Genomic DNA, 21,580 nt, shown 5'->3' with positions numbered 1-21,580 from the left:
GAAACACTAGCCAGCAGCAGGTTTAATTACTAACATAATTTTGAAGCTGCGATGAGCATGGTTTAAGATATATGCAACAAATATAATAAGCGAAATGAAAAAAAAAACGATTTTTATTGGTGAGAAAGGTACAGATGCTGCCAATAGTACAGTGATCTGTTATATATATTCACAACTGAAGGGAATGCTAAATATTACCAAGAGGTTTGTGAAAACGAATATACAATTTTATTCTTATCCAAGTATGCAGACCTCTCTAAATTTTCTCGTTAGATCCCAAAACATAAAACAGCTGGAGGCACAGTTTTTCTGGCAGAAGCAAAGGGCATGCGGCAGCATGGCCTGGCTGAACCTCCCTCCAGGCCTCATTTAGCCTGCTAAGAACACCTAGGCAAGAGTAGCTCCTTGCCTTCCTCCAACCTCCCAGCCTAAACCATCCATATTGTATAAGTATCTGGCTCAAGCGCTTTCTATTTTGTCTTATTTATTTTGTTCAATTTTATTGTCTTATTTTAATTAACATTTCTGTATTTGTTACAACCCAATCTAAATCATTCTTAGCCTGCCTTGTTTTCTTGGCGTTCATATTTTACTTTACTTCACTTGAACCTTTTCAGTGTTTGGATCTTGGTTTCTTTTCCTTTTTGATGTGTAGTGTATTAGCAACTTTTTTTTTCTTGTTTGGTCAACTTACGTAGTTTCCTGCATTAATTGCCTCAATTATCTTTAATTCAAGTTACTGTTGGTTTAGAGCTTCATTTCCCTTCCCTTGGTGTTGTCATTTTCTGTTCACAAACAGCAGGGTATTCGCTGATCATAGGGTTGCTGGCCCCTAGAGAATAGGGCACACCCCACTAGAGTGTCTGGATGTTTGTTTTCTCTCTTGCTGTTTCCAAAGTAGCCTTTCTATCCCTCCTTTAAAATCCCTGGTGCTCTTTAATGTTCAAGTCCCTAAACTTTCAAAATTGTGTACTTCTGGAGACTCAAACATGCAAATTCTTTCTGGGATAGGTGGCATGTACCAGCAGCACCATGAACTACTGCAACTTCGAACTGCTCACTTGCTCTTATGATTTCAATCTAGAAATGTCCACTTCAAAGTTCATGTTTTGAAAGTACAATCCCCATTGCAAAAGGCTCAGAGGTGAGGCTTTTAGGCAATGATGAGAACTGTAACCTATTCAGTGGATTAATTCATTTGATGGATTAAAGTTTGGAATATTGGGTGGTTAACTATAGGCAGGTGGATTGTAGTTAGTTGAAGGAGGCCACAGGGGGCATGCCCTAAGGAATTCTATCATGCCCCTGACCCCTCCTCCAGCCCCCACTCTGCTTCCTGGCTACCATGATCTAAGCAGCTTTCCTCCACCATCCCCTTCTGCCATGATGTTCTGTCTCACCTTGGCCCCAGAGCAATGGAGTCAGTCAACCATGGATTGAGACCTCTGAAACTGTGAGCCAAAATAAACTTTCCCTCCTCTAAGTTGTTCTTATCAGGTATTTTGGTTGCAGCAACAAAAAGCTGGCTAATGCACTCATGCACCTGATATAACCGCAGAAGTTCAATCAGCTCTCCACTGATCAGTCAAGATTTTCAACTTCTTTGGGTCTAATACTCTCCATAATACTTGGGGAGATTTGACCATTAGAAGATGAGAAGAAGGCTGGGGATGTGGCTCAAGTGGTAGCGCGCTCGCCTGGCATGCATGCGGCCCAGGTTCGATCCTCAGCACCACATACCAACAAAGATGTTGTGTCCGCCGAGAACTAAAAAATAAATATTAAAAAAAAAATTCTCTCTCTCTCTCTCTCTCTCTCTCTCTCTCTCTCTCTCTCTCTCTCTCTCTCTCTCCTCTCTCACTCTCTCTTAAAAAAAAAAAAAAAAGAAGATGAGAAGATGTGGCAGTTATACTCTGTGAGAAGAGCCCGTGTCTACAGGCTGCTGTAGAGAAGCTGAGCCAATGCAAATGTCCTGCTATATTTACTGTAAATGATGGTACTGCCTGGAAAATGAGAAATTCTAAAGGTAGGCCAGCAAGAAGCCCTGAGTTGTCTAGGATCAGAAGTTGCTCTCTATTTCCTTACTCTAGACCCATGTTTTAAGTTTACCTGAGATGTCTAAAGTTATACTATATAGGCCTGTTAAGCATCACAAACACTGGAGATCTAACTGGTGAAAGTACTACAGAACAATTGGTCCCTGGTGTCTTCAGAATCAACACCCCTCACTTTAACGAGAGAAGAAAGTTATGTAATTTATAACTTTTAATTTTTCTGAGACATAAGTATGTTGTATACATTCTCTAAGGCTGGGAAGCAGGAGTAAGGTATTTAGTTAGTGAGTAAACCTAGCCAACCTCCATTACACACAACTTTGTAGAGTTTTACCTATTCTCATACAAACACAACAGTACACATGAAGCCATAAAAACATTTACTTCTTTAAAAAAGGGAGTAGGAAAAACAGAGTGAATTTTCTTGGTAATGAAAGGGAGGGGAACAGAACTTTTTTTAAAAAAAGTAATGTCACAGCTAGAATATTATTTCTGATTAAGCAACAGATGAGATGTTATATCAAATAATGGCTCAGATTTATGATAGATAAGAGTCCACTATATGAACTATATGGAAACAAGAAATAGTGATTTTATAAATCTTTCAGTAATATTATGAGTCACACAAAACTGGACATCATGTGAAGAGTTAATCCTGAAAAGTCTTGGGGATATACTATAGTATATGAAGACGGGTAGGGTCTAACTTATTCATCACTGTATGCTCAGAAACTTGAACAGAGCTGGGTACAAAATAGGTGCTCAATAAATATACGATAAATGCTGAATTATTGAAATTAATTACGTTACAGAAGTACCTGTAAATTTGAAAAATATTTCTTCCAAGACTATGGCACTATGTCTCATAGGACAGAATTCTAATAATTCTATTAAGAAACTGAAACCATTTTCTGCATTGTGTGGCAAACAAAGCAAAAGAATGAGAACTGCACAAATGGCAGTCCAAATATTCCCTTCACCATGGATAAAAGTAACTATAATACAGCACTACAGTCCCAAAGAGCCACTGAAGGAGGCAGGGCTCACTCACATCAAGGGATCCATATATATATATATTTATTTATTTTTGGAGATGGGGGGGCCGTTACCAGGGATTACGCCCAGTATTGCTTAAACACTGAGCCACATCCTCTACCCTTTCTTTTAATCTTATTTTGAGGCAAGGTCTCACTAAATTGCTTAGGATCATGATAAGTTGCTGAGACTGGGTTTGAAGTTGAAATCCTCCTGCCTCAATCTCCTGAGCTGCTGGTATTTCACCTCTATGCACTGGGCCTGGCTTCATGTATGTTTACCTTAATGAAGGATACGAGAGCACTTGCAACTATGATGTTAGGACTTAAAATTTAAACTTAGGACATAGCTAAAGGTAATCTTAGATTTAAAATAAATGTTTCTTAATTTGTAGAATCTAGGACACTTGATTTAAACATAAATTATCAACTCATAAATAAAAAAGAAGGGGCTGGGATTGTGGCTCAGTGGTAGAGCACTCACCTAACACATGCAAGGCCCTGGGTTCACTCCTCAGCACCACATAAAAATAAATAAAGGTATTGTGTCCAACTACGATTAAAATTTAAATATTTTTTAGAAAAAGAAGTCTCATGATTATTTAGCAAAACTGAAAAAAGAAAATTGAATAAATTCTCACTAAAACAGTAAACTTTAAAAAATATACCTAGATACAAATAACAAAATTCTTTTAATCAAAACAAAACAAAACAAAAGGGAGCTGGGCACAGGGGTGAACACCTGTAATCCCAGCAGCTCAGAAGGATCACAAGTTCAAAGCCAGCCTCAGCCAAAGTGAGGCGCTAAGCAACTCAGCAAGACCCTGTCTCCAAATAAAATACAAAATAGGGCTGGGGATGTAGCTCAGTGGCCGAGTTCAATCCCTAGTACAAAAAAACCAAAAAAACCCAAAACCAAAAAAACCAGGGGGAAAAAAAAGAAAACTATTGAAAAGCTTACTGGAAACATTTTAAATTTCAATCTGAGTCTATTTTTTGAATCTAAGAATTGAAACAAATAATAAATTAGATTTTAAAATAGGAATCACAATAAAAATTTAGTTGTAAGGTATCATTTCGACAGGTGGGAACAATGTAGGAAATATCTAAGCATATACAGTTAATTAGAAATAGGTGACCAATAGCTATACAGAGTATATATTAATCTGTTAAAAAAAAAAAAGGAGAGATGATATATACAGGTTGAATATTTCTAATTCGAAAACTTGAAATCTGAAAATGGTTTTGGAGCACTTTAGATTTGGATATTCAAATTAGAGATTGCTCATCCAGTAGAGTCTATGCATATATTTTGAAATCTGAAAAACTCAAATTTGAAATACTTTTAGTCCATAAGCATTTCAGATAAGAAATAGTCAACCTGTTCATATAAATAAAAAATTTCACCAAGGAGATTGGCCAAAAACCAAGTGTGAAAATACTATTCTGTTGGCCAAGGTATAAATATAGACCTCTCTCATACATTGCTGGTAGGACTGTAAACTGGTAAAACCTCAGTGAAATGCAATTTGGTAATAGCTACTGAAATTATAAATGAATTTGCTCATGAGAATTATGTGCAATATTATATGTGTGTGAGGTTATTAATTTCAGCACTACAAAAAGAGAATAATCTCTTTTTTTATATGGAACTAGTTTAAATAATATATGTGATCCTAGTGACTAGGGAGTTAAGGCAGAAGGACTACAAGTTTGAGGCTAGCATCAATAACTTAGTGAGATCCTCAGCAACTTAGCGAGACTGCCTCAAAACATAAAATAAAAAGGGCTTGGAATGTAGCTCAGTGATAAAATGTCCCTGGATTCAATCTCATATATACATATATATATTTTTTTCAAATATGACTATAATACAGATGCAAATGAAAAAAGAAAAAGAGAGAAAGCTTTCTATTTACTGATAAGGTCTCTAAAACATACACCTAAATATCAAGAGGTCAAATATTATATATGAAACATATCATCTTTTTTTGTTAAAAGGGGGTATAGGGACTAGGAGTAGTTCAGTGGCAGAGGGCATGAGAACACACAGCGAAATGAAATGGAAAACTTACTTGTAAAGGTAATATTCTGCATGATCTATCTCTTCTCGAGATGAAATGTTGTCCACAAACTAAAAGAGAAAAAGAAATCCTTGGCTGAATACAAATTATGACATATATTCGGACTATTTCACATTGACCCTAAAAAGGACAGGATATCTGTTTTACTGAAACAATGCTCATTTGGCAGGGCTCCATCCTTGAAATCCTTTTATGCCAATATAGACAATATATATTAGCTTCTAATTTTCTATGTACAGAACAACCTTGGTGAGAAAAACTGATTGAAAGCTGGGGTTGTAGCTCAGTGGTAAAGTGCTTGACTAGCCCGTGTGAGGCACTGGGTTCAATCTTCTGCACCACATAAAAATAAATAAAATAAAAGTTATCATGTCCATCTACAATTAAAAATATTGTTTAAAATTCGTTAAAAATTTTAAAAAATAACTGATTGAAAGTCAAAGCTGAACTTGTTCAGAACAAGGAGAGAGCTTGTTCCACTATCCCCATAAGTAGTCATCACCTTTTATCTTCAAATCCTGATCTTATCTCTATGTCCTAAGTTCCCAATAAAGGGAACATTTGGCTAAAAGAATGAAGACACTAATGGCTGAAAACAATATTGCCCAGAACATAAAAATCTTAGAGAACTTATTTTCTAAACATTCTTCTTACTCTGATTCAAATTCTGCTATAGGCTAGTCAACTTATGATTCCTCTAACAAAGTCTTTCTTCAAACCATAAAATGTTTGAGTATGCTCCTTAACTATAATACAAATAAACAAATAGAAAAAAATTATTGCAAGGATGGATTCCATTTTAGAAAATCAGAGGCATGTTGTGAATATAATTAAAACTTCATGAAGAAGAAGAGTAAAAGTGGGGAGACTTTCTAAAAATAAATGAGACTTGTGGATATGATTTAGAAATCCATTAAGGTACAGATGAAAAGTGGTACAAACACAGGCCCTGAGCCTGAAAATCAGCTCTCTGGTAGCTTTCTGTGTGGCATAAACAGATGGCACAGCCCCTCTGGGGCTTAGTTGCTCCATCTGTAGAAATAGGATAAAAGCTCTGGCCCTAAAGAGTATGAAGCTCCAATGAGAAAATGTATGTGAAATTCTCTAAATCTTAAAGTGTTCTCTAAACTAATACCAGGTATAACAGTCCACAAAAGTTTTATACATCACATCAGGAATGAACCAATAATCTTTTAGTTCTCCTCTAAAATGTCAATTATAAGTCCAAAAATTTTAAATTATGACCAGCTGAATTGAAAGCTTTCACAAGATCTCATTTTTGCATCATAGGATCCCTCCAAGGAAGATCCTACTATCCTCATACTGGAAACAATATTGAGAGGAACCCCATTGCCCAATATTACAAAGTGAATGTGTGATCTAGATAAGACCAGATGTATTTGAGAAAAGCAACAAAGAAAAACTTTGATATCACAGGTAGCTGGGTTTGAATCTCAACTTTTCACTATAAGCTATGTGAACTTGAAAAGGTTATTAAACCACTCTATCTTAAGTAAACATAATGCTGCAAGAATTAACAAAAAAAATGTATTTTAAGAAACTAATACAAGACTTCCTTTTAAGGACCCCTAAAGTTCAGGAAATAAAGCCAAGAGTTAATAAATGAGATGGTATCAAAAAATTTAAAAAGCTTCTGCACAGCAAAGGAAACAAATAAAGAAATACAAATGGCTAATAAATGTATGAAGAAATGTTCAACATCATTATCAATTAGGGAAATGCAAACCAAAACTACACTGAAATTTTCATCTTATTCCAGTGAGAATGGCAGCCATCAAGAATACAAATAGCAGGGAACAGTGGCACACAACTGTAATCCAGTGACTCAGAAGGCTGAGGCAGGAGGACTTTGAGTTCAAAGCCAGCCTCAGTAACTCAGCAAGACCCTGTCTCAAAATTAAAAAAAAAAAAAAAATAAAGGGCTGGAGACTAAGTTCAGTGGTGAAGCGCCCCTGAGTTCAATCCCTCGTACCAAAGAACAAACAAACAAACAATGATGCATGTTGAAGAGAATGTGGAGAAAAGGAACACATTCACACTGTTGGTGGAATTATAAATTAGCAACTATGGAGATTCCTCAAAGGACCAGGAATGGATCCTCAGAAAACTTGGGATGGAACCATCATTTGAACCAGTTATTCCACTTCTTATCATATACCCAAAGGACTTAAAATCAGCAAACTGCAGTGACGCAGCACATCAATTTTATAGCTACTCAATTCATAATAGCTAAGCTATGGGACCAATCTACAGATAAATGGATAAAGAAAATGTGGTGTATATACACAATGAAATATTACTCAGCCAGTGAGAAGAATAAAATCTTGGCATTTGCTGGTAAATGGATGAAACTGGAGACTGTCATGCTAAAGGAAGAATATATCTCTCCGATATATGAGGTGGGGGGAGGGAAGAATAGAAGTTCACTGGATTAAACAAAGGGGAATTAATGAAAGGAAGGGAGTGGGATGGAAATAAGAAAGGCAATAGAATGAATCAGACATATCTTTCCTATGTTCAGATATGAATACATGACCAGTGTAACTCCACATCATGCCCAAACACAAGAATGGGATCCTAATTAGAATAAGTTACACTCCATGTATGTAAAATATGTCAAAATACATCCTATTGTCATGTATGTCTAAGAAGAACAAAAAAAAAAAAAAAAGAAAGAAAGAAAAAGAAAAAGAAAGAAAAAAAACCAGAATGGAACCACCACATGACCCAGCTATACCACTTTTTGGTACTTATCCTGAAGAATTAAGGTCATTATATTATAGTGATACATATATACCCATGTTTATAGCAGCACAATTTATAATAGCCAAACTATGAAATCAGCCTAGGTGTCCATCAATGGATGAATGGATAAAGAAAATGTGGCATATATACACAATGGATTTTTATTCAATCATAAATAAAAATGAAATTATGTCATGTGCAGGAAAATGGATGGAACTTAAAAACATTATATTGAGCAAAATAAGCCAAACTCAGAAGGTCAAGGGTCATATGTTTTCTCTCACAGGTGGAAGTTAGAGAGGAGAAAGGAAAATAAAGATATGGATGGGGAGAATATCATGAAAATTGAAGGGAGATGAGTAGAGTAGAGGAAAAGGGCGAGGGAGAGGGAAGAAGGGAGGGAAAGGGAAATACTAGAGAAATTGGCCAAATTATATTGTTATCTGTATGTATGTATAAATATGTAATAACAAATTTCACCATCACATACAACTATAATGCACCAATTAAAAATGTGGAGAAAAAAAAGAAACTAATAAATAACTGGCATAGAAGGTGCTCAGTAATGGTCACTATTAATTTCAATTACTATTTCTGATTCCTAGCCTTGCAGCAGTTTAACATTGGTACTGGGGACTGAACACAGGGGCACTTAACCACTGAGCCATACCCCTAGTCTTTTTTATTTATATATTATATTTTTTATATTTATTTATAGTTTGTATTTTATTTACAGAGTCTTGCTGAGTTGCCCAAGGCCTCACTAAGGCTGAGGCTGGCTTTAAACTTGCAATCCTTTTGCCGCAGCCTTTCAAGCCACTGAAATTATAGGTGTGCACCACTGCACCTGGCTAGTATTTATTCTTCTAAAGACTTTCTCAGCTACCAGAAATACTTCCAATACCAACAAGTGCATAGTATTATTTTGAAAAGCATACTGACTTAAAAAAATCATGGTATCAGACAGCTGAATATTGTACCTTGAGAAAATTAAAATAAATAAGATACAAAATAGTGATTACTAACACTGGCAACTAGAAAATTTGTTACCTTTTATTTCAGCCCCAACAAAAATTGCTATTATACCATAAAATATCTATTAAGTCTATAAAAACACACCACACTACTGAAAAAGTGTGAAACTACGAGGCATATTCTTTCTTCATACAGCCTTATCTACCATAAAGAATATTTCTTACATTCTTCCTTCTTTTTTCTTTAGGGGGGAAAAAGAGTTTAAATGTTCTTACCCGTGAGATTGTTAAAGAACTAACAGGCAACTTTCTCTCATATGTTTGGTCCATTAAAGATGCGAGATCAGCTGTGAAGACAAAGATGAAAAAAGAACCTTGTTAAACACACACATTTCTTAAGAAAAATCTAACAAATAAGACTTCTGCCAGATGGCTGCCAACATTGTGAAGTTAGTATTAAAACAGATGCTTCTTCTTGCTCTTTTTTAGAAATGATTTTTATACAAATTAAAGAGGATAAATGCATATTAGTAATTTAAAATGTTTATTTCATTTCAGTAAGGATATAAAATTCTTAGCACATATTTAACCTTTAAAAAATGGATCAATAAAATATCTTTGGACATAGACACAAGGGTTATTTTAAACACACTCCATGAAAAGAAATTAGATGGGAGGACAAGCAGGGAAGGAAATCTTTGTTGCTTACCCATATATTCCTTTTGCACTTTGAACAATATATTAGTTATTCCAAAAAATTAAAAATTAAGATTTATCAAGTGCCCTTTATGCATTTCCTGAACAAATGAGGAAGCTCCTTGACTATGCTTAGTGATTTTGGCTTGAACTATTCCTATTTTGGTTCTTTCTAGCAGAACATTCATAGGAATACTTGGTATTTCTGAGATTACACTTTTATATCATTCTAACAATATCTGAAATGCTAAGCATTTCCCTTTCTCCTACCACTCTCACTTTCAGCTCATGATTTTATCTAATTTCTGCCAGGCTACTCACATTTGTGCCCATATACTTTGCCTTCTATTGTTACAAAGCATGGATGGCATTAAAAACAACAGAAGACCCTCTCTTCTCATTAACTTCCACAACTCCTTCTCCTTATCTCTGCTCCCCTTAACAGCAAGACTCCTTCAAGGAGACATTTTTGATCCAACTGTCACTACTTCCTTAGTTCCCACTCATCAAATCACTCTAATCAGATTTGGGGTTCTACTCCTCCACCAACACCAATGACCACCTCCACCTTATTCAATTCAGTGGCTAATTCTCCATTCTCATCTTACTTTACCTATTTATCCCTATCAACAGTTGACCATTCTATCCTTCAAGAAATTTTTTTCCCTTTCCCTCTTTGGGTTCCTCTGCAGGCTCTCCTCTTCTTCCTGTGATCTAAATGTTGGAGTGTCTCAAGCCAAAGCAGCACAGCACACTTCCCTTCACCATTTATGCTCAGCTGCTAGGTGATCTCATTTTCTCCCTGACTTTTCTCCTCATTTACAGACTGTAGGCTCCACACACATACCTACCCTGACTTTTGACTAGAATTCCAACTGAATAAGTGAGTATCTCCATCTTGGTATCTAATAGGTCTTCCAAACGTTACATGCCCTCTTAATTCTTCAACCTTCCACTCTAAACCTGCTTTTCCCATCTCAGTAAATGGGGTGGGAAAACACAGGCGGGCTTACTCAGGTCAAAAAGTGAGGATCATCCTTGACCCCATTTTTCACAATCTATAACTCATTGTCAGCAACTCCTACAGGTTCCAACCTGTATCTCATTTACTACCATGCTAAGCCACTAATATCTGTCACTTACTGATCTTGTCTTAATAATCGCCTCACCCTTACAATCTAATCTTTACCTGGTAGGCTGTGAGGTTTTTAATTATTTATTTAAAATGTATTTAGTTGTCGATGAACCTTCAGTTAATTTATTTCTATGTGGTGCTAAGAATGGAATCCAGTGCCTTACACATGCCAGGCAAGCACTCTACCACTGCGCCACAACCCTAGCCCTGAGCCACAACCCTAGCCCTGAGCAAGGCTTTTGAAAGACAAATCAGATTCTGTCATTGTCTTTTCCCAACCAGCCAATAACTTTTTATTATACTTAGAATAAAATTCAAAATATTTTCTAGGAACCATAAATACCTACATAATTTGGCCTATTATTTTGTTTTGCGTCTTAAACTAAAAAGTAAAATCCACAAAGGCAAGATTGAATTCACTAGTATATTATCAATCCTCAAAACAGTTCCATGAAAGGCACTTAGTAAACCCTTGAAGAAAAAATAAAAGGAACACAAGGAGAGAAAAATAAGTCACTAGATTTCTAACACATTTTTACTCCCTGCTAGGTAAAATTACCATCAAGTAATAAGGAGACATTCAGAGTTAATCAATAAACAGGTATTTGTTATTGATCTCTTTCTGTGCATTTAGCCATTTTCTCTTCTTTCCCTGGGGTAGGGATCATAATGACTAAGTAGTGATGAAAGGAAAAATAATTATTTTGTGGGTGGTACTGGGGATTGAATGCAAGACTTTGGTCATGTGAGGCAAGTACTCTGCCACTGAGCTACATGCACAGACCATTTTTTTTTTTTTAGAGAGTGAGAGAAAGAACTTTTTTAATATTTATTTTTTAGTTTTCGGCGGACACAACATCTTTGTTTGTATGCGGTGCTGAGGATCGAACCCGGGCCGCACGCATGCCAGGGGAGCGCACTACCGCTTGAGCCACATCCCCAGCCCCAAAAGATTTGCTTATTTATTTTTATTTTTTTAAAGAGAGAGAGAGAGAGAGAGAGAGAATTTTAATATTTTTAGTTCTCAGTGGACACAACATCTTTGTTTGTATGGCACAGACCTTTTTAATATGTTATTTTGAGACTGTGTCTCGTGAAGTTGCTCAGACTTTAAAACTGCAATCCTCTGTCTCACTCTCTGGAGTTGCTGGACTATAGGCAAGCACCTCTGCATTCAGTCTGAAAACAATTTTGTAAAATCCCTAAAACCCAATATGATGTAAAACTAAATAGATGTTCTTATGACTATCTTAAAGGACTTGAAGCCAGGTGATTAAAGAAAATATAAAAATAACAAATAAATCCTTAAAAACCCTTCACACCTAAGCAAATTAATATTGTTAAATCTACTTGCTCATGGACTAGATGTCAAACAGCTCTCTCATGATGCCAGATCTTTATGATCACTTTCTAGTCAAAGCTCTTGTGCTGCTGTGATGACAGGCAACATAAGGAATCACCTCTGTTTACTTGTTGAATTCAAAAAGCAGGATCAGGAGCCACTGGCTTAATTAAAATGGCCCACAGGCCTCTTTCACACAGTGCCCTGTGCTTAACAAACACTGGATCAAGGCGACTTCATCGATGACCTCTTAGTGCTGTAACTGAAGATTCCACCTAAGGCCTTCACACCCAGGCAGCTTCAGACAAGTGCAATTGGACAGGCCCTCAAAAAAGGCAACAGCTGCAGAGCTGGCATCTGATGAATAACATTAGCATACTGCAAGTCAGAGAAAGGTCTGATGCTAAATATACTATGTGAACAATCACCTCACATTATAGTGTTGGTGTGATGAATGAGGCAGAAAACCGCACAGAGCGGGGAGGGCCAGGAAAGCGGGGACAGCTGCAGCTTGCAGAGGGCCACCGCCACAGGCTTCTGGACCGTGGGCTTCCACAGTCAAAGTCACACTTCATGTTTCAGCGAGGGGCCAGCAGATGCGCAGGTTCTGTTCGTGGGGGTGTGCCAAAGAGGATGGTTTTTGCTTGTTATTCAGCTCCTCAGGAATACACATTGCAGCTAATGGTTTTGGACAACAAAGACTACATGGGAAAATGAATCTGAAATTTAAATTCTACATTTAACAAACCTCAAAACTGTCCATACAATGTGGAAATGTTGAACTGCAGGCAAGTATAAGTTGTCTCTCTAGTTGAAGACATCAATATCACTGATGATCTGAGGGTGTAGAAGATTTTATTGAGGACTCTGTACTATTACAAATATTGAAGTGTAATGGCACACAAACCTGGTGGAGGATATAAACTGCATGAGGGGCTTTAAACCTTCAGGTTGCTGGGCCTCACACCCAAAGGAAGATTCTAATTCTATAGGTTTGAGGTAAAACAGGGCCATCCAATTTTTTAATGAATAGCCCCCTAAAACTGTGATGCAGCCAGTCAAGCACTAGTTTCTTTTGTCTTGGATGTTGTTCCTAAGCTAAAGAAGATATCACACAGGAATTCAACTTCTGAAATAAGATGGACTATACATTATTTTAAAATTTCCTCCAGCCATAAAACAAAACAAATAAAATATTAAAAAATGTTTTTTAAAGATACATGACTTAAATTTCAATAAGGTACATGTAATTATTTTGCCAGAAGTCAAAGATAATAGGGAACACAAACTTGGAGGGCCTGAGGGATTAATAATGGTGGCAGTTCTCCTGAGAACATCTGTGGATAATAATGACACAGAGCTTTGGTTTTAATGACTTAGGGGGAATAAAATCAAGAATTCTGTAAAACGAGAAGCTCCTGAGGTAAAGCCATGACCAAGTAGGGCTACACCTGTGTGAAAAGATAAACTAGAAAACAATGTATCCTACAAAGCAAACAGTAAGGATTACTGTCCCCTAAGGATTCTATACTACCAAGGCAGCCCTCACGCATCTTTGGGGATATAATTCATGCTTTTTATGTAATCCAAATTATAACAAGCTTAGTGTTTTGTTTAAAGAGCTGATTTTACTATATAAAACTCTATTCTAAACATGGACAAAAAGCATTATCAGTAGTTACCTAAGGATATAGGCATAGGGCTCAAAGAGGAAGGAGGAAAGAATTACAAAGCAGTAGGAAGAGAACTGGAAAGGAGACAGATATGCCCATTAGCTGGATTGTGGTGATTATTTCTGGGTCCTGTATACCCATACAGATGTCAAAACGTATTAAATTTTAAACTGTAAATATGTTTGGTTCATTTTATGTAAATAATACATCAACATGTTCTAAAAATGAACTGAAGAATAAATTAAAGAGCAGGTTAGGCATGGGTGAAGTGACAATTAGTGAACTGAAAAGTAGATCAGGAATAAAATAGAGCTGAGCGCAGTGGCACACACCTACAGACCCAGTGACTTGGGCAGCTGAGTCAGGAAGATCTCAGCTTTGAGGCCAGCCTTAGTTACTCAGTGAGACACTGTCACAAAATAAAAAACAAACAAAAAGAGCTGGGAATGTAGTACAGTGGTAAAGCACCCATGGGTTCAATCATTGGTACCTAAATAAATAAATGAATATTAGATAAAAATGAGACCTATCAAAGGAGTTATAAGATATAGAAAATAGAATAAGAAGGTCTAAAATACATCTAATTAAATTTCCAAAAGAAGTAAATTTAAGGGAATGGGGAGAGGTAATATATGATGATGGCTGAGAATTTTTTAAGAACTGATAAAATATACACATTTTTAGACTCACTTCAAGTCAAATAACTAAAATTAAACCCAAACCATGGTATGTTATTGTAAGACTAAAAAATGAGGATATCTCAAAAAAGTGGCCAGCTGAAAAAGAATATAACTTACAAAGGAAGAACAAAAAACAAAACAAAAAACCCCAACAAACCAACAGGTGTTTTCTCAATAAGAACACTGGAAGACAGAAAACAAAGGAAAGTAAGCAAAATGCTGGGAATAAGCTCTCAACTTAGACTTCTACATTTGGCAAAACTCCCTCTCAAGAAAAAGGGCAAAAGAAAGACATTTATTGACAAAGAAAAACTGAGAATTTATTAGCAAGGAACACACACTAAGCATTTAGATGTTTTAGGAAAAGAAAGAATGGTGAGTAAATACAGTTGGCTAAATCTGGGGGGAAACTGTTTCAATAAAATGGTTGTGTGTGTGCGCATGTGTATGTATGTGCACATATGTGTATCTTGACTTAAAGTACTCTAAAGGATAATAAAGTCGATGAATATTAGAATTAAAATTCAATATGCACGTTAGAAGATATGGGCAACAATTTCAGAAGAGTAGAAATTAAGGGTGTAATTTCCATGTCAGTAGAAGGGAAAAAATGTAAAAAACAAGAACACTGCTAATCAATCCAGAGATTAGAGACATGAAACTAATTAGGAAAATAAATTCAAATGTATCAATAATCATGAAATAACAATAAGTAGACTAAACCTTCTAGTTAAAAAATAGTAATTATCAGATTGGTTAAAATAAAAACACAAAATCTAGCTACATAAACCACATGAACACAGAAAAGCTGACAATAAATGTATGAGAAATTGACTAGATAAACACAGTCCAAAGAAAACTAGGAAAAGTATAATAATTCCAGACACAACAGTCTTACAAGCAAAAAGCAGTATTTTTTTTTTTTTTTTTTTACAGATTAGGTGGGTTATCAGATAATGATTTTGTGAGAAAGTAATTTTAACCAGGCGAGGACCATAGTACCATAGTTTCCTAGCTCATAAAATTCTCAGTAAGGAAATGACAATCTCCTTATTGATCATAAAATCTGTAGCAGACACACCCTGGAAAAGAAGTCTATTCTAAAAGAGGGTGGTCTCAAGGTTAAAGTTGCTGTGAAGAAGGTCACCAAAGAAAAGATGGATGGATCCTGGATTGGAGGCTGGTAGCTGGAGTGGGAAATAGTTTCAATTCTTCACTTTTTGAAAATAATTGTATATTATTGTTATTCATTCAAGTAATACTAAGCTCTTTCTGGGCTTTGGGCCATAAGTGAACCTTATCTAATTTATATAATAAACAGATTCAGGTTGTTACTGTTCTTTTTAGAAGAAATTATCTTGGAAAACTATAGCTGAATCTGAGTTTTTAATTCTACATTTCAAAGAAAAACAAGGACAGATAACATATCATGCATAGAAGTAACAGAAGGAAGTATGGAAAACCAACCTAGGAACCAGTTTGGATACAGATTTTTAGATTTCCTTCTGTTTGTTTCTCTGTCACTAGAATCTTTAAAACAAGTCCAATAAAGAACAAGAATGAAAACAAGCTATGTACACATATATGCTAAGAAAATGGGAAGGATAACATATACAAGGCAGGCTCATCTCTACAACTGTCAGCAGATGGTAAATATGAGACTTAGTAATGAATAGATGCCACAGAGATACAAATACAGAACTGACAAAAATGAGAAAGGCAGACTTCAGAAAATCCCCATTTGGGCTCAAAAGCAGGATTTGAAAAATTACAAGTCAAAGGCCTCCATAAATGAAATGACACAGCAAAAGTAAACCTCACAAATTAATGGTATAATACATTTTGGATTAAGAAAGAGAGTTCTCAAAAAACAAAAATAGAAACACAGAAAAATAGTAACCAAAACCAAAAAGTGTTCCTTATTCTGTGATTACTTATAAATTGAAAAATCAGAAATACAATATTTAATTCACGGGCTGGGGTTGTGGCTCAGTGGCAGAGCATTTGCCTCTCACATATGAGGCACTGGGTTCGAGCCTCAGCACCACATAAAAATAAATAAATAAAGATCTCGAGTCACCTGGGCCCTTGCCCCCTGGCAGGTTGCCTCCAGAAAACTTCCTCTCAAGGAAACCAGGGAGCTTCCCCACCTGGCCGCCAACCAGCATCCCATCTAGTTCTCAAACAGTTTTCTCTGGAGTCCTAATCACTGGGGGCCCTATTCTGTAATTCACCAGCTGTTGACTGGTTAAGGTTGACAACTTCACCTGGTACTTTGCCCATCAGAAGTACAAGTTAGTAGAGAAATTTGAGAGATGATGCTTTAATTTAGTGTTTATTTTAGCCTAAGGGAAACCCAGTACAAAAATAGTAAAAAGCCGAAATCATCTGACTGAAGTAGGAAAGCTCAAGAACTCCTAGGGCTTTATAGAACACAAATGAAGAACTGAGGACCTATCAATAAAAATATTAACTATACCTTAACTGTTTAAATCTGAGTTCATAATGACATTAAAAGAAATACCCTCACTAATCATCTTTGAAGGATATTTTAAAAATTGCTTCTTCTATACAAACTGTTTCAGGATAACTAAAATGATAAGGAGAATTGATGAATGAAGCAAAGATAAGAATTATAACAGCAAATTTTATAATAAGAATTATTACAGCAAATTTATAGCTGTTTATGAAAATAATGGAGCCAACCAATGAGCATGCATAGTTTTTAACATGTAAAGGAACAGCCCTATGCCATGTACTTCCTGACAAAAGAAAATACCTCCTACCACACAGTCATGCCAAAAGAAAAAAGCAAAAACAAACAAACAAAAATCTTCAATCAAATCAAGCCTTTTTCTCCAAGGGCCATTACACAGGACACATGGAAGTTAGGAGGAGCATGTTAAACATCACCACAGAGATGAAATCAGCAAATCTATAATGTGGAAAACTCTCTACTGAAGATCTGTTTTCTTCAACAAATAAAGTATGGGGTGGGGCCTGTAAATGTAAATGAAAAAGTTTATAAGACATTTGGGGAAATGTAAACACTGAGGGACTTTTAAATTATTTTTTTTAAATGATAGTTTTTAGATATGTAAATGGTATTATGGTTATCTTTAAAATCCTTATCTTTTAGAGGTATATATCAAAACACATAGAGTGATTTGATAATTAAGATTTGTTAAAAAGTAATTGGATAAGGAGGTGAGTTACCAATGAAAGGGCATGAGCAGGTAATCGTTGAAGCTGGTGATAGTACATGGAGGTTTCAACTACTCTCTCTTTCTATGCTTCTATTTTTAAAAGAGGCAAGAGAAGGGGACATATCTACTAACCACAATGTATGGACATTATTTGGATCCTGATTTAATCAAACCGCTAAAAAATACATACCCAGAAGAATATCAGGGAAATGGAAAACTGGATATTTGACAATATTTAAACAACCACTAATTTAGGTGTGATAATAGTAGTAAAAAGTGTCCTTAACTTTTAGAAACAAGTATCAGTATATTTATGACCTAATTATTATTATTTTTTTTTTTGCCTGGGATTTGCCTCAAAATAATCCAAAGTATCAGGATGGGGAAACCCAAGTAGAGAGAAAAATAAAAGATTATGAGCTGATAATTGTTGAAGCCAGGTGATGAATAAAGGGGGTCCCTGACCATCATTCTCTCTACTTTCATATGTTTTCTATTTCCCTTTATAAAACATAAAAAAAAATTAAACTATGATATCATAAGTCAGGACAATGGTTACCTTTGAAAAGCAGGGGCTATAAGGGCCTCTGGAGCGGTAAGAACCTTCTATTTTTTACACAGGTTTGCTCACTTTGTGAGAATCTATATGTTACGATTTGTGTACATTTAAGTATGCATATAGAACACTGTAATAAAGAAGCATTTTTAAAAAACCAAACTCCACATTAATGCAAAAGTAAGACTCTACTGTAGAATCTCAGGTATTACAGCAATCACCGCAAAAGAAAATTTTTTGGAAGGACAGCAGAGGTAAAATCACCCACAGGAGGGAACCACGCCCTGGCACACTCTGCCGTCAGGGACACATGCTTCCCAATAGGAACCGCAGGAACTAATGCCTCATATCGGCCCTCCTCACTCCTCCAATCAGCGAGCCCGCCTAGAGCACCTCACGGCCCTTCGGCTTACGGCGACCAATCACAGCGCTCCACATGCCGCGCACGGCCCTGCGCGTTCGCGCACGTTTCTCATCTAGCGTGCGCCGGGTAGTCCAACGCTGGGCTCTCAATGAGCAATGCAGGTTTCCCGTAGGCGCCACACTGCCATCTACTGACCAATTTGCAGGGATGCACCCCCAGGCACAACACCAGCAGTGCTCACAGCCCCCATCCAGACATGGAAATAAAAAGTTGGGAGAAGCATGCACTAATGGCACGTATAAGTGAAAAGCGTGTTTTAACAGAGGTAATAACAATTACATTCTGTTATACAGTGGTGAAAAAAAAAAATACTGTCTCCAAAGGCCTCTTTTTTTTTCCCCCCGAGCAGCTTGAGTTCCAAAACTGCTTCACACATTTTATCTAGGGGTAAAGCAAGGGAACTAAGGGGTCTCATTCATTCCACGTACTTCTGGAGCATCTTCTATGTGCCAGGCACTCAAGCAGGAATTACCATCATCCCAAATTTAGAGGTTCAGACACGGAGGGTGAGAGCTGAAAGCTGCAGAAGTGGGCTACAAAGCCAGAGCGATGTCTGCCTCATAAGTAAGTGCAAACTCTTCACATCACACTAGGTAAGGAAGGAACAAAGCACTGTTAAAAGTAGAGTAGGAAAAATAAGTTCTGACTGGATAGGAATTTAGGGTGTAAAGGGGGGGTATTCTAGGCAGACGAACAACTACCACAGTGGCAAGAAGTATTCAGTATATGGTAGCTTGTACTGCTTTTCCAAGAATACTAGTTTTAACAGAGAGGAGACAAAGTTACCTCCATGTGATATTTATGCACCTTCATGTGATATTTATGCAATGCAGATTATGCTCATTCTTTGGTAAACAACTTCTATTTACTAAGGTATCTGCAATAAAGTCCCCTGGATTTGTGTACAAATAACAGAACAAACATGATGTCAAAATATAGTGGCCTTGTCTCCTAATCTTTCCTTTAAACCTGGGAAAAGGTTAAAAAAAAAAAAAGGCTGGGGATGTGGCTCAGTGGTTAAATGGTTCAATTCTTGGTACCAAAACAAAACAAAACAAAAAACTTTCCTGGGATTTGTCATTCCCTCATATACACTCATAGCACTTTCCTTAAAATTCATATGATACATCAGAACAATCTTTGCTATATAATTATGTGAAGCTATGTTGGTGTTGTCACTAGAACAGTATAGGCCCTCTAGGGAACTTCAGTATAAGTGGGGGTATTTTTTTTTTTTTTTTTACTGTCACAATGATTGGAAGGAATTGCTGGCAATTTCTGGACAGAAGACAGGGAAAGCAGGTGACCGGCATTGCTGTGACTGTGCCACACATCAGAACATTGTCTCTGGTGGGAACCAGGACTCAGTATGGAAGAGATACAAATTTAGACTAGTGCAAGGCAAGGAAAGATCATACAGAGATGAAATGGTACTGGCACAAGCTCTGTTTCTAAAAAAAAATATATATATATGTATGTGTATCTGCACAGATACATGTATATAGATACAGATATGCACACAGGCAGGTTTATGTGTGTATGCATCCATATTTTCCAATCCCTGTCCACTACTTTGGATGAGAAGTAAAAATTACATTAAATCCTGGTTTCTAATGACGTTCCTCACCAAAAGGAACCAGAGCTCCTCAAACAAAAGGTTGAGTCCAGGCCTAGTGCAGGAAAGGTACAAGATGAACCTGGAACATCTTGTTAAATGAGAAAACAAAGAAATTTTGAGAGAGAAAAAGAGAATACAGAAGCCAGCTTGAGAGGACTTACTTGTATTGGCCAATTCTGGGATAACTGGGCCACCAAAATAATTAAGGATGGCAATAATCATTTTTTAAAAATCCCACTAATTAATGAGAAAGAAATGGGACAGAAGGAAGGAAGGAAAGACTACTGTAGAATACCGAGTGCTAACAAGTAAGTATGAAGGAACTGATGGATTAGGAAAATCATCACTTTGCAACCATTGTAGTATAAACTGATCCAGGCCAGAAGCATAAACGGATGCTAAATGTAAGGGGAAACTTGATAAGCAGCAGGATGTTTGCTCCTCACTGATAGTTAACTTTACAGTGGAAAAAAATCAGACACTTCACTAAGTGATTAAAGTTAACATAGCCTAGTAAAGGCATTAGGATATCTGGTGTGTCCAGATGTGATGCTCTGATAGGGATACATCACTAAGAGTATTCTGGATGAAGAAACATAACTGGAATCTAATGAGGAAAGCACAGAGAAACCCCAAAAGAGAATATGTTATTTAAAGAAGAAATGAGAATCTTACAAAAATGACAATGTCATCAGAAACAAAGAAAGGATATGAAACCATTTCAGCTTAAAGACTAAAAAAATTTGACAATGTAATGCAATGTAAACCTATAATGGATCCTATAATATGCAAAAATATGATAAAGAACATTTTGAGGTCAATTAACAAAATAGTGATATAAAAAGGTTAAATTATTATATTAATATTAAAATTACTGAAGTTGATAACAGTGCTATGGTATATAACAACATCCTTATGTCAGATGATGTATGCTGAAGTATTCAGGATAAAGGGCTGTAATGTATGAAACAAACTCTCAAATTATTTTAAAAATGTGTATTATATGTCTACAGAGTGAGAAAGCAAAAGCAAATGGATCAAAGTGGTAACAACAGGTGAAGGTGGTAAAAGGTAGAGAGGAGCTCTTTGCAATTATTTTTAAGTTCGAAATTTTTCCAAATAAAAGATTAAAAAATTTTGCCCCACATACCATGATGTCTGTGGTAAGGCAGGTAGTCATAACTACTGGAAAAAAAAATCTGCTTATAATTAACAGAACCAATTTCATTTTACATAGAAGCACAAAATGCTTTTTTTTTTCATTATTGAAAATAAGTTATATTTTTTATAAATGCAACTTCAACAGACCTTTGAAGTGCAGGTATGTAGCTACTTCAT

The 21,580-nt window shown here is 36.2% G+C and overlaps 1 protein-coding gene across 1 annotated transcript in view; it reads right to left on the bottom strand.

Annotated features, from left to right (window-relative positions):
* The window catches only part of Mrps27 (mitochondrial ribosomal protein S27), a 90,315-nt gene that overhangs the window by 60,646 nt on the left and 8,089 nt on the right, over positions 1-21,580 (bottom strand). Inside the window, exons 3-4 of the mRNA XM_026393229.2 lie at positions 9,189-9,259; positions 5,164-5,222 (exon numbers count right to left, since the gene is read on the bottom strand). Coding sequence (XP_026249014.1) covers positions 5,164-5,222; positions 9,189-9,259 — 130 coding nt within the window. The remainder of the gene's footprint in view (positions 1-5,163; positions 5,223-9,188; positions 9,260-21,580) is intronic.

Source organism: Urocitellus parryii, chromosome 1 (genome assembly GCF_045843805.1).
Source record: "Urocitellus parryii isolate mUroPar1 chromosome 1, mUroPar1.hap1, whole genome shotgun sequence".
NCBI classification, from domain to species: Eukaryota; Metazoa; Chordata; class Mammalia; order Rodentia; family Sciuridae; genus Urocitellus; species Urocitellus parryii.
The sequence above is the reverse complement of the archived record's forward strand: the minus strand, read 5'-3'. Positions and strand labels throughout refer to the sequence as shown.